General features: G+C 49.5%; 1 protein-coding gene across 1 annotated transcript; it reads left to right on the top strand.

The window, feature by feature from the left end:
• Positions 1 to 268: 268 nt before the first annotated feature.
• On the top strand, positions 269 to 12,057 carry GALR1 (galanin receptor 1). The gene is made up of 3 exons (XM_061170084.1): positions 269 to 934; positions 5,109 to 5,174; positions 11,740 to 12,057. Exons 1-3 carry the CDS (start codon positions 269 to 271, stop codon positions 12,055 to 12,057), a joined length of 1,050 nt encoding a protein of 349 aa, XP_061026067.1.
• Positions 12,058 to 12,303: the final 246 nt, after the last annotated feature.

Genomic DNA, 12,303 nt, shown 5'->3' with positions numbered 1-12,303 from the left:
TGGACACGGGGAGCCCTGCGTTCTCCGGACAACCGCCCCGGTCCGGGAAGGTCCAGCTCCGGCTCCAGTCCGTGTCCTCTCTCGGGCGGCCCCGTCCAAAAAGACGGTGCCACTAGGCACGGGCGCCCGGGTGCGTGCCCATCAGGGAGGCTCAGCCTCAGAAACTCGCGCTCTGCGTGCCAGGGGCTGGGTCCCCCGGCGCCCCGCGGCGCCTTCCTTCCCCGGCCAGCACCCTTCGCCGGCGCGACCCGGACGCCCCCCGCGCGCCATGGAGCTGGCGGCCGGGAACCTCAGTGAGGGGAACGCGAGCGGGCCCGAGCCCCCCGCCCCGGAGCCCAGGCCTCTTTTCGGCATCGGCGTGGAGAACTTCATCACGCTGGTGGTGTTCGGCCTGATCTTCGCGCTCGGCGTGCTGGGCAACAGCCTGGTGATCACGGTGCTGGCGCGCAGCAAGCCGGGGAAGCCGCGCAGCACCACTAACCTGTTCATCCTCAACCTGAGCATCGCCGACCTGGCCTACCTGCTCTTCTGCATCCCCTTCCAGGCCACGGTGTACGCCCTGCCCACCTGGGTGCTGGGCGCCTTCATCTGCAAGTTCGTCCACTACTTCTTCACCGTGTCCATGCTGGTCAGCATCTTCACCCTGGCCGCGATGTCGGTGGACCGCTACGTGGCCATCGTGCACTCGCGGCGCTCCTCCGCCCTGCGGGTGTCCCGCAACGCGCTGCTGGGCGTGGGCTTCATCTGGGCGCTGTCCATCGCCATGGCCTCGCCGGTGGCCTACCACCAGCGCCTCTTCCACCGGGACGTCAGCAACCAGACCTTCTGCTGGGAACAGTGGTCCAGCCAGCGCCACAAGAAGGCCTACGTGGTGTGCACCTTCGTCCTCGGCTACCTGCTGCCCCTCCTGCTCATCTGCTTCTGCTACGCCAAGGTGGGCGCGGGGCGGTCCGAGGGCACCCCTTTCCGGGACCCGCAGCGGCCCCGCCCCTTTGCCCTCATTCCCCAGAGTTTTCTGCGGGGACCGCGCGGTGACCCCTTCCTGCTCCCCCGGCCTCGGCTTGGGCTCGCGGGTTTGACGTTGCACGGAAGTTACTCGGAGTTTGGGCAACGCCAGGGAAAGTTTGCAGGTCCACTTCCCGGGCGTCCGTCCTCTCGCCCCGGCCCGGGTCCCTGAGGTTGTCCCGGCGGAAGGCGGCGTCAACGCCCACTTCTCAGTAGGTGAAAGCCGCGCCGCCCCTTCAGCCCGCGCGAGGACCACCCCACGTGGCCGCAGGGTCACGGAGAGCGCTCCATCCTCCTGAGCGCACGCCTTTGCCGGGGGCGAGGGTCCGCGCCCCTCCGCAGCCCTCAGCAGGGCCCGATGCGGAGATTTCCCTGCCCACGGGGTCGGGGGGCGGGCGGGGACCGGCTCTGTGAAGCCGCTGCTTCTGGCGACAGAGCTTTGACTTTCGTCTTATACGCAAGTTGGGCGTTACAAATCCAAGTGGTTAGACAGTATTTCTTCACGGAGTCTTGAGGGAGTCTCCAGAGAACTTGGGATGCATGGGCTTCCAGCTGCTGTTTCCCCGTTTCAGTCCTTTTAGGAAGGGGTAAGGAATATGAAGTGACTCAGGTGGCAGGTCTGAAGCCCTACCGCTGAGAGACACACTACACCTCTGGTCCCCTACCCCGGCACCTCCTTATTGGGAAAATGGCTGTTACCTTGCCGGTGCAAGCCTCCCCCTCGTAGCTCAGCACAATCACCTTCTCTTTCATTAATAACACATGAGTCTGAAGATTTTATACTGATCTGAAAGTCTTGTTTATACTGGAGTAAAAGTATATGCTGGATAGTCATGAGACGTGATTCACGGGGTGAGCTCCGCTCTCCCTGACACACCCTCCCCAGACCCATCACCGTGAGAAAAATACTGCTGTAACCACATTCTCAAATTTCCACAATTTTATCTTCATCTCTCTCTCTGTATCTCTCATTCTATTTCTCATAAGGCCGGGACTCTAGGACTCTGAATAATCAGATGAGGTAGAACAGCAGTCATTTCTTATATTCAATTCATAGAGGTTTTTGTTTTTTTTTTTTCCCCCTCAGCAGAAATCTTGACTATAAGCCACCTGGTTTTGTTTGTCCCCTACCCCCATGTCATCTGTGTTGAGTTATGTCTGTTTTGAATGGTAATATTTCTGGATGTGATCTGAAAGAATGTCCTGCATCAAAGGGTTATATATAAAAAGATGCGGTAAAGACAGGGAAATTGGGAGATCACTGCAGCTTAGCGCTTCGGTAAATGGCTGTTTTATTCATTTCATCTTCTGCAAATGCAAATCAAAGCTTGGTTTGCACAGCCCAGTGGTCTCCAATGTGCGCTATCTCACTTAATCTGCATGCCACCCAGTGGGTTGGAGCTATTGTGCATATTTTATTGATAAGGAAAGAGGGTTCTGGAGGAGTTAAGCAGCTGACCCAGATTATGAAGCTGGTAAAGGGTTCAGGGAGGATTTCAGTGCAGGGATTCCCAGTTCCCCAAGAGAGGGCCTGTAGGGCATGGACCTTGGGACTAGAGGATTCTTACAATATTTGCTTCTTCATTCATCCTGACATGGATTAGACTTGAAGCATATTCTTCCTTCATTTCCCGAAAGTCTTTGGGGAACATAATTCAGGTCTTCTTAATGGAAACAACAAGGTAAATGTCTAGGAATAAATTAGGTTACATTTCTGTCATTTGAGAATTTATACAAGTCACACATAGGGCAAAACTTAAAATTTTTCAAAAATTCAAAAAATACATGATCATTGGGATATTTTTTATATGGAAATAGTTCCCTTTTAAGCATAACTGGAAATTTCTTTGGAATTCAAGGTAATATTTGCATATTCATTCCAGGGCTTGAAAAAGTGGGAGTAATGACCTCCAGTTGCTTTCCTTTGGTTCAGTCATTAAGTGTCTGCTATGCACTGAAGGATTTTGCTCCTTAAATGTTACATTCAGGACTGATTATTTCCCCAAGGCCCAGGTCTGCTTGCCACTGTGAAAAGTCACAAAGATCAAAAGGCATCTAAGATCACAATTTTCTATGAACTAAACAAAGGAATTGCATTCTAGACTCGACTTCTGCACTTACGAGTATTTAGTGGAAGGTCCTTTGCAACTGACACTCCTTGGGAAACACAGAATGAATGGGCTGGGGGGTGACTCCGGGCCTCCCTCTGCTGCCCTGGAGCTGCTCTTGTCCAGCGCTGGTACCTTACTCTCTTTCCTCAGAGAGCATGCTTGTCCTGGACCCTCCTTGGCCTGACATGAAGATGACCTCTGGGCCTGCCCACCCGCCAAGTTCCCCCACATCCCCAGACGCCCAGGATGACCTTGGCTCAGGTTTGAGTGTGGGGTTTCCTGCACATACTCCTAAATGTACAGAATGACGGAGAAATGCCACCATGCCATGGTCATCATCTTCCAAAGAAATGTAATCATAACCCATCATGCGACCCACGTTTTTCTCCTTTGGTGACAAGTCCTTCATTGGGTTGCATCACAGTTTATCAATGTGGGTTCATAGTGTGGGCTCTCCAAGTGAAACAGAGCAAAGAGAAACATACTTGGGTGTTTTCTCCATTGACCACTCAGCAACATTCCTTAGGCGTTTTGCAGCTACCGAGACGTGATCCCCCCGAGTTTGTGGAAGGAATGAGTAACCCCCGGGGTAGTGTTATGAAGCAGGTAACATTTGACTTTTCCGTATGGAGTCCTCTCCAGGTGGCCCTCTCTGATTTTGTTTTGCTGCGTCTCCTCTTGTCCCTTGCTTTCGGTGACCAGTGTCCTCCTGTGGTCTTCTGGGAAGGCTGTCCCCAAAGAACCTCGCCAGGCCGGTCCTCTCCAGGCAGGGTCCTGTCCAGCCCTTTCCTTCCCCTTGAAAGTTCTCCTCATTTGTTCCTGCCAAAGCCTCTCTTCTATCTTTGCCTTAGGTTTGATTTTTTATACCCCAGTTTCTGTTGGCAGGACAGTAAACTAACCCATTGTTAAAGTGTTGAGAGTGATCCCAAATGTCCCTGTAGCGAGTGAAAGGCTTGTCTTGTAGAGATGCTAAGCCTCTGTAGGAAGTGAGGAGTATCTCAGTAGAGCTGGGAATTTGGAGTCGGAAATTCACGCCCCCCCATGATGGCTGCTTGACCAGCATAGGAATCGTGAGGGGGTGAATAAGTCCCGTGGCTTCACAATCAGGGAAGGGCCCTCCAGAAGGGCTGCATCCAGCTGAACGGAGCAGGCTTTCACAATAAGTCCAGTTCCATTAAATTACTTCCGTGCTGCGGTGCTTCAGGGAGAGAGAGAGGTGGCTGGAACACTGCTTCCAGTTTTTGGAGAGACTCATTGAGTAACGGATGGACAGTCTAAAGCCCTTAGTCACTCAGAGCTAATTTTCCTTAGATTTTTCACTCAGATGGGACATAAGAAAGAACTCAACACCAGTGTGGCATATGTACAGCCGTCTTGGCCCTGTTGTATAGCTTATGTTGTAAATTCTTACATAGAACCAAAGTGACTCACATCATTTCTCCTGAGTATTACATTGGCGAGAGAAGACAAAGCTAGTTTCTCTACGGAAGGAAACCAGTGTCTCCCTGGAAGCCTTCCTGATGCGACATTAATTGTAGAGCCTTGCCGAACGGTCTGCCGGTCATCAGTGATGCTGGAGGGCAGTCTGTAGCTTTTCCATGTATCTAGGATTTAACATACAGCAGGGACCTGGGGATTGTTAAAATGTAGAATCTTGGGGGAAACCAAGGTGGAAGCGAGACCAACAAGGATGCACATGTGGGTAGCGGTGTGGCTCTTTCTGGACGAAACCGCAGAGCTCCCTGCACCAGAACTCTCTGCCAGCAGGTGCTCCGGCCACAGATGGCACCTGGGCGCCCCTCAGGGTTAGAGGAACAGGTGTCCTTGGCAATTCTTTGTCATCGTTACTCCACCACCTCATGTGAATTTCAGCTTGAATGACGTTGTAAATGATGGTGGTCCCATTTCAGAACGTCAAGGAGTGTCGATGCAAAACGGACAGTGATTTGTGGGGTCTGAGACAAACCGATTTTATTAGTCTGTGTTTTTCAGGTCCTTAATCATTTGCATAAAAAGTTGAAGAACGTGTCAAAGAAGTCAGAGGCATCGAAGAAAAAGGTAATATTCATGGGTTTACAGCCTGTGCACCATTTCTAGAGCTCAGTTTATGTATACCCTTAGCTCTCCTTGCATCCACCCAATGCCTGTGACATTTTGTTTCCTGGGTACAGAGATTTGAAATGAGCCTCTTACCGTTAGGCAGAGGGTAGAAATGGGAAGTCAGCTGTTCAGGGTGGCCAGGTGACCGTGCTGCACGAAAACGTGGATGGACGTCTCGGGAGGGGAGGAGAGGTGTATTTTCTGGATTCTGAGCCTCTTGAGAAGGTATGTTCTAGGTTGGTTGGGACAGAGTGTCGAGTGGCTGGATCCATACTTTGCATGAAACTACAGTCATTTTATTGTGTATTTACCATCTCTGATGTGATTCCAGAAGGCCCTGTCTTAATAATCTCTCGAGAGAGTGTTGTTACAGTCTCTCCCTGAAGCCTCAGAAGCAGACGCACTGTTCTTCTCTCTTCCTCCCAGACTTGTGCTGACTTTGGCCCCGAGGGGAGAGAACTAAAGATGGGAGGGGCCTCAGGGGAATTCAGCCCATTTTTAATTGTCTTTCTCATCCCGTGAATTCTGAATTCCAGAAGCTTCTCCTGAAGAGTATTACAGCATCTAACGTCCTGCAGTTTATCACACTTCACATTTTGAGGAAAAACTATTTTACAAATCAGGATTAATTTACCTCTTATTCAGATAATATCTATATCATCTCTGATTTTTAGAAAGTAGAATGAAAGTTGATGAGATTATTAGACCATATGATTAGGGAGGAGGAGATTATAACCAGACATCTTTACACGCAAATATTACTCATAACATCTTAAAATACCTTGTTTTTCCTTCTAAATATTTATTATGATCAAGGACACATAATTTGCAGAAATTATAGTTTAGTCATATTTGCTTTAAAAACTTCTGCATAAATAAAGTACAGCTCTTCCTGACTTTTCCTTGTTTGTAAACAATAATGTGGCTAAAAACACACCTGTTTTCGGAGTCCGTGAAAAGAAATAGCAGACAGTTGGTTAAAAAGCACAAAATTTAGCTTGTATTTGAAGAGGTTAACACCCTTGGGGAGGGAGGGGGCTTGCTGAACTTCCTCAGAGGTTATGCCCTTGGAACGTGGTACCTGCTTATGATTGATGCCAAAGATTTTCTGCCTCTTGACAGGAAGGAAATGAAACTTTTCTTTAGCATTGGCTGGATCTTATTTGCATGCTACAGTTAGTTTTAGTCTCTATACTTGAAAACTATTGGAGAGAAATTGTGGAGGTTCCAGAGGAGAAAAAGTGATTAAAAGAATGAATATAGATCTTGGAAGAAATGATTAGAAAAGCTTCTGTTTTACAGTAAAAAGATCTAAAGATTAGTGATTAGTTTAACATTTACATCGTTTGGTTTTACGTGTATACGTGTGTGTATGGGGTGTGTGTGTGTGTACATATATATGTGTGGGTATATGTTATATACGTATGTGTAAATGTAATTCTTACCATGGGAGAAGTTCTCAGCATTTGGAGGAGGGAAGCTTTTCTCTTCCATGCTCTCAATCTCTGACCCTTAATAACCACTGAACAGATGGCAGATCTCTTTCGATATATTTAATTGCCTCTTTGTTTGCACAGAACAAATAGAGTGAGGTGCTGGGGCGTGTGTGTGTGTGTGTGTGTGTGTGTGCGCACCTGCGTCTAGGCAAGGGCTAGCACACAGGTGCAGGGGTGGGGTAGGAAGAGGGAATGGGAGAGAGAGAGAGGAGAAGGAGGACAGGGAGACAGGAGACCCAGGGAGAAGAGCAGAGGGTCCAGGACGGAAAGCCAGCTTGACTGTCAGCCCTGAAGGCGGAGACTGGACTGGCTCACGGTGGTGCTGCCCCGGGTCTTCGCACAGAAGAGTGTTCCTGGCGTGTATACGTGTTCAGTTGCTGGCGGATGACGGGTGATGTGATAAGATTTTGATAGTTCATCCATTTCAGCTGCGCCCGTTTCCAGTTCCCGTCTCTGTGCTGTATCCACCCACACAGGGACCCCTTAGTGTTCAGGCTGGTAGCACTCACGGGGCAGAGAGTTAGGTCTTTCATCACAAACGTGCCGAACAGTTATCCTGCACGTTTGGAGGGAAATACAAATGAAGAGTGTGATTTCCGTTGCCAAAATAGTAGTAATCATAGCACAGAGCCCTGTGCTTGATTAATGCCAGGCTCGGCTGGACATAAAGAAACGTTTTCTGGCACAAAGCTGATGAGATACTAAAACGAGATTCTTAAACAATTTCCAGAAGACTTCCCAGTGGGATAGACCTCCCCACCGGGTGGTTTCTTCTAATAAGGAAGTAGATGCGAGGCCCTTTTGGTACCTTCTCAACCACGAGGTTCTTTCAACAGCTGTTCTTTTTTTCCCCTTCTGGCTTGAAGTAATTCAGCAAGCTTTTTGGCTGTCATTTATACAATTTACAGAATGTTTTTCATCACTCTCATCTTTTAGTCACTTTTTTCTTCTCTGCCAAGTTCCATTAGACGGATTATGAATACAATTCTTTGAAGAAAAAAAACAGATGTCTCAGATGGCTTGAAAAGGAGCATCTCAGAGGAGGAGGAGAAATTAGTATTTTCCAGATACTTTCAGAGTGAGGAGTAAAAAGAAGGCAGGCTAATAAAGCGCCCAACCTCAAGTATAGGAATTAGTATAGAGATTTAGCACATGACCTTAAATGATGGCTTCTTCTCTATCACACGATGCTATGGTGGTTCTGTACTCTGCACGGACACATGGGGACAGTAGGAGGTGCGTCGGGTGGACATCCGTCTGTGGTTGAGGCCAGTGATACTGTAAGAAATGAAAATAGCCTCATTCCCCACAGAGGGGACTTGTCTCCTTACCTGCTGACATTTCAAAGGAGAAGAGAGGAAGCAGCTTTTGCGAATCTTTCCGAGGAGACGTGTGGGTCAGCCTAGGCGCTGTCAACATTGAGGAAATACTTTAGCCTTTCACTTGGGTTGGGTGAGATGATTTGTTTTCGTTGTGGCTTTTGTGGAATTCTTCACCGGTTCTTCAAACACCCGATTGAGATGTTTAGAAAGGCAGGTTCCTGGGCAGCTACCTAATTCCCGTGACCCATGGAAGCAGAGTCATCGGGCACGAGGCCTAGATACCAGAGTTTTCGCAAAGCTCTGCCCTGAATGATGATGGCTCGCTGATCTGCTGGAAACCCGGGTTTGTGGTTGTTAGTACAACGCCTTATTTTGACCGGGTCTTGACCCGGAGCTGGCGTATTCCAGGCGCCTGCTTTCTGAGTCGGGTGTTGGAAGCAGTGGTGGCTGCAGGCCCTGTTCTGCGGTGTGGACTTCTTTCCCGCATTCCCTCCCATGTCTTCCCAGTTCCCTGGACCCAGAGCCATCTGCAGCAAGCCTCTGCTGCAAAGGAGACAGAGGAAGAAGCCATGTACCGCCTCTGCCTACACGCAGGGATGTGCTCGCCTAACGTGACGCCGTGGCCGTGTGGACGCCTCCAGGGCTGCGGGGCTGAGCGCCAGGGCCCGTGTGCAGGGCGCCCACCACTCTGATGGGCTGAATGCCTGTGAAACAGGCAGAAAATAAATAGTGAACCCTTGCTGACACTAAACTGGGAGCACAAACATTCTATTAAACTCTTTTGGGAACAGGCTTCGATAGATGATATAGTTTATATAAGTACCGATTGAGTATTCTTTCCTGATTTATATTGTAATTGGAATCCGGTCACATTTCAAAGCTACAGGTAGACCAAGAAAAAGAACCTCGTTCATGGTTCTGAAAAGACCAGTGGAACTGCTAAAAATAAAAGGTAGATTTTGAATGGACTTGGGTAAACAGACAGTAACAAACACCCCATAGAAAACATACCATACTGCCCATTGCCCTACAATGACGCAAAGATACAATATGGCTCTTATCAATAAGCTGCCGGGGTATATTTCTGCCGTAAGCTTGGTACTTAGTAAGAACTTCCTAAAAGGAGCAATGAAACAGAATATCCAGAGAGTATTTTGTGAAGCACAGAGATCTTCTTATTGTCTTAGAAAGAACAGATGATGTGTTCTGTTCTATTTGTAGGTGTAATTACGTCTAGATGGTTTTTATTAAATCATCTGGGAATGTATCCCACACACTAATGGATAAACAGATTGATAGCAGACAATCCCTTAATATATGTGAGCAGATTGCTTGTTTGCTTTGTGTGCCATGTGGTCGGTGGCTTCAATCTGTATACCTGCCACCCTATAAAAACCTGTCATCAGGTTTGTACCTGAGTTGTTTGAAGTGTTGAAATGGACCAGGCCCAGTCAGGGAATCATCAGGTTGGGTCACCCTCTTCACAGGCCAGGAAAGTGAAGCCCAGGGAGGTGACATCATTTTTCAAAGGTCGTTAACCCGTTTATGGCTGATGTCGGTCCTTGGCTTTTGCACGATCCGTGTACCTTCTGATGGTGAGCTTAGCTCTCATCTCCAGCCCCCCTGACCACCGCGTTTGCCTTGACCTTGACCTGCGGTCTGAGCATCTCCTCTCCCATTTCTGCCTGGGTTTCCTGGCTTCCAGCCCGTCTCTTGGACAGACTTCTTCTCCGAGTCAGTCTGCTACGTCGTGTCCCTCCTGGAGGAGTCTTAGTCCTTACGTTCGGGGTGGTGTTGTCCTTAACAGCAGGATTCTAATTCATGGGAAGTAATAGGAAAGTCATTTTGTCATGTGGGAACATTCCTGCGGGGCCGGGGTCTGAGCTTCTCCCGGGGAAGAATGTGTGAGTCCACAGTGGTTTCCTAGTTGTGAAATCACTTTGCTCTATGCTGTGAGGCTGTAGGAGAAAGAAGCCTCCTTCCTTCTTCTCTCTCCTTCCCCTCAACCTCCCCCCCCCCACACACTCGTGGACCCCAGTCGAGATCCCAGTCTCTGTAGAGGGGAAGGTGGACAGGGGACCACCAGGTAGGGCTTACAGTCGATTTAGGGCCGTGGCTGGGAGGGGATGATGGGCACCCACGCTCTCCTGCTCTGGGAGGCGTCCTGACCACCAGGGCTTCAGGTGGTCACGTTTCCGCTCTCCATGTTCAACACAGTCTTTTAGAGCATCACAGCCTGGGCTTGATCTGAGGAGGAAGAGAGGCTACTGGATTCCCAACCTCAGGGGAGAGACTGAAAGCATCTCTCTCTCTCATGCCCTTAATATTCCTTTCACCTTCGAGGAGCAAACACCCTAGAAGAGAATGGAGGGGGATGGGCGCTGGAGCAGGGCAGGGAGCCGGCAAACGTCCCCCCTGTGATTCAGTTACAGGACTGAGCCCACAGACCTGCCCTAAGGCTCCGCGGTCCAGACAGCCCTGGGTGCTCAGACACGGGGATGCGGCTGCCGTTACCGGGTAGCTCTTGTGGGATGTTCTCTCCCTGAGCGCCAGCTGTTCAGAGCACGGTTTGGGATCACATAGACCGGCCTCCAGCTGTAACTCTGCATCCCGCCGGGGGGCACCAGGCACTGTCCTAGCCAGGCTAGGTCTCAGTTTCCTCATCTACACCGCGGATCATGATGCGGTCTGCCCGGACTGGTGGCAGCGAGTGAAGAATGCACAGCCAGCCGTCAGCCGAGGTCGCCTCTCGGTGCCCCCCACCCAGCCCTGGTTCTGCCGTCAGGCGGTTGAGCCCAGCTTACAACCTTTTAAAGAAGAAACCAGCTGATGGCTTTCTATTTTATAGTTTAAAAAATGTTAATAGCCCACTGTCTTTTGTTCGAATCCCTAGAGATGGAGTTTTCAGTTAGTTGCACTGTTAGCTTTTCAACGTGTCCTGATTTGGTGGTGATGGAACACAGGAAAAGTGTCCCAAGACTTACTCCCAGCCCTTTAGGTTTGCAGCCCGTGGCGGGCACTCAGAACAGATGCAGCGGGGAAACGGGGGCACACGCGTGGCGCACGGGAGGGAAGGCTCCTCTCGTGCTGAGGTTATTGCTCGGGGAAGGTCTTCTCCATCATCTGCTCAGCAGAAATCTCAAAGGACGCGTGTGGACCCTGCCTCTGATTTCTAGGTGTTTCAGATTTAGGAGCGGCAGGGAAGGGTTGAGACATGAGCAAACAGGGAGACAGGCCCTGAAATGGCTCTCTGGACCCACTGCATGTGTTGGGGTCTCTGAGTTTGTCCACGTTCAGCAAGGAGAAATAAACATCTCTTCTTGTCTGTTGAGGCAACTTGGGAGCAGCGTTCGCGAGCTCAGCTGAGCTGCCTCCCTGGGCTCAGTCCCACCGTGTGCCGTGCATCGGGGTGTAAGTTACCGTGTTCAATCCGTGTGTTCCTGTCGCCATGACTCAAAGCATGCTTCCTGGTATCCACATGCGTTTCACATACCTGCTAGAATTATTCCCTATGGAGGGTCAAGACCGGTCCCGGGGAAGTTTTGAACAAAACTGCTGCACGAAGTGAAGGTTAACACCTAAGGCAGATTTAGTACTTACTTGATCCTGTGAAAATACACAGAAAACTCTCGCAGGGCGTGCTGTAAAATGCTGGGTTCCTTTCCTGCTGTAATCGATGCATTGCCTTTCTTTTCCTTCTCCTAGACCGCGCAGACGGTACTGGTGGTGGTCGTGGTTTTCGGGGTCTCCTGGCTGCCACACCACGTCATCCACCTCTGGGCTGAGTTTGGGGTCTTCCCACTGACACCCACCTCCTTCCTCTTCCGGATCACCGCCCACTGCCTGGCGTACAGTAATTCCTCCGTGAATCCCATCATTTACGCGTTTCTCTCTGAAAATTTCAGGAAGGCTTATAAGCAGGTGTTCAAGTGCCACGTTCGCAATAAGTCACCTCTTAATGACACTAAAGAAAATAAAAGTCGAATAGACACCCCGCCATCAACCAATTGCACTCACGTGTGAAAAAAGATTAGCGTGTTCTTCGTGCGGCGTTTCCATACTTGTGGACTAGACACATAAAAAATACAATGAGGTGTTAAGCAAGGCAGCAACTTGTTACCTTAACAACAATTCATATTGTATTAATTAAATTCCACTTGTGTTTAAAAAGTACTTTGATCTGCCTGGAAAATCCCTAGGTCTAGTGAAGATTATTTCTAAATTTTATTTTATTTCTAAATTCTATTCCATAAGCAAAAGAGAATAAAA

The sequence above is a fragment of the Eubalaena glacialis genome, chromosome 15 (assembly GCF_028564815.1).
Source record: "Eubalaena glacialis isolate mEubGla1 chromosome 15, mEubGla1.1.hap2.+ XY, whole genome shotgun sequence".
NCBI classification, from domain to species: Eukaryota; Metazoa; Chordata; class Mammalia; order Artiodactyla; family Balaenidae; genus Eubalaena; species Eubalaena glacialis.
This window is presented reverse-complemented; position numbering and strand designations above follow the sequence as displayed.

What these genes read in the sequence shown, in the direction of transcription:
- GALR1 (XM_061170084.1), top strand. Translation starts at nt 269, where the DNA reads ATGGAGCTGGCGGCCGGGAACCTCAGTGAGGGGAACGCGAGCGGGCCC. An exon ending in TCTGCTTCTGCTACGCCAAG is followed by an intron (nt 935 to 5,108) that starts GTGGGCGCGGGG and finishes TGTGTTTTTCAG; the next exon opens with GTCCTTAATCATTTGCATAA. An exon ending in CAGAGGCATCGAAGAAAAAG is followed by an intron (nt 5,175 to 11,739) that starts GTAATATTCATG and finishes TCCTTCTCCTAG; the next exon opens with ACCGCGCAGACGGTACTGGT.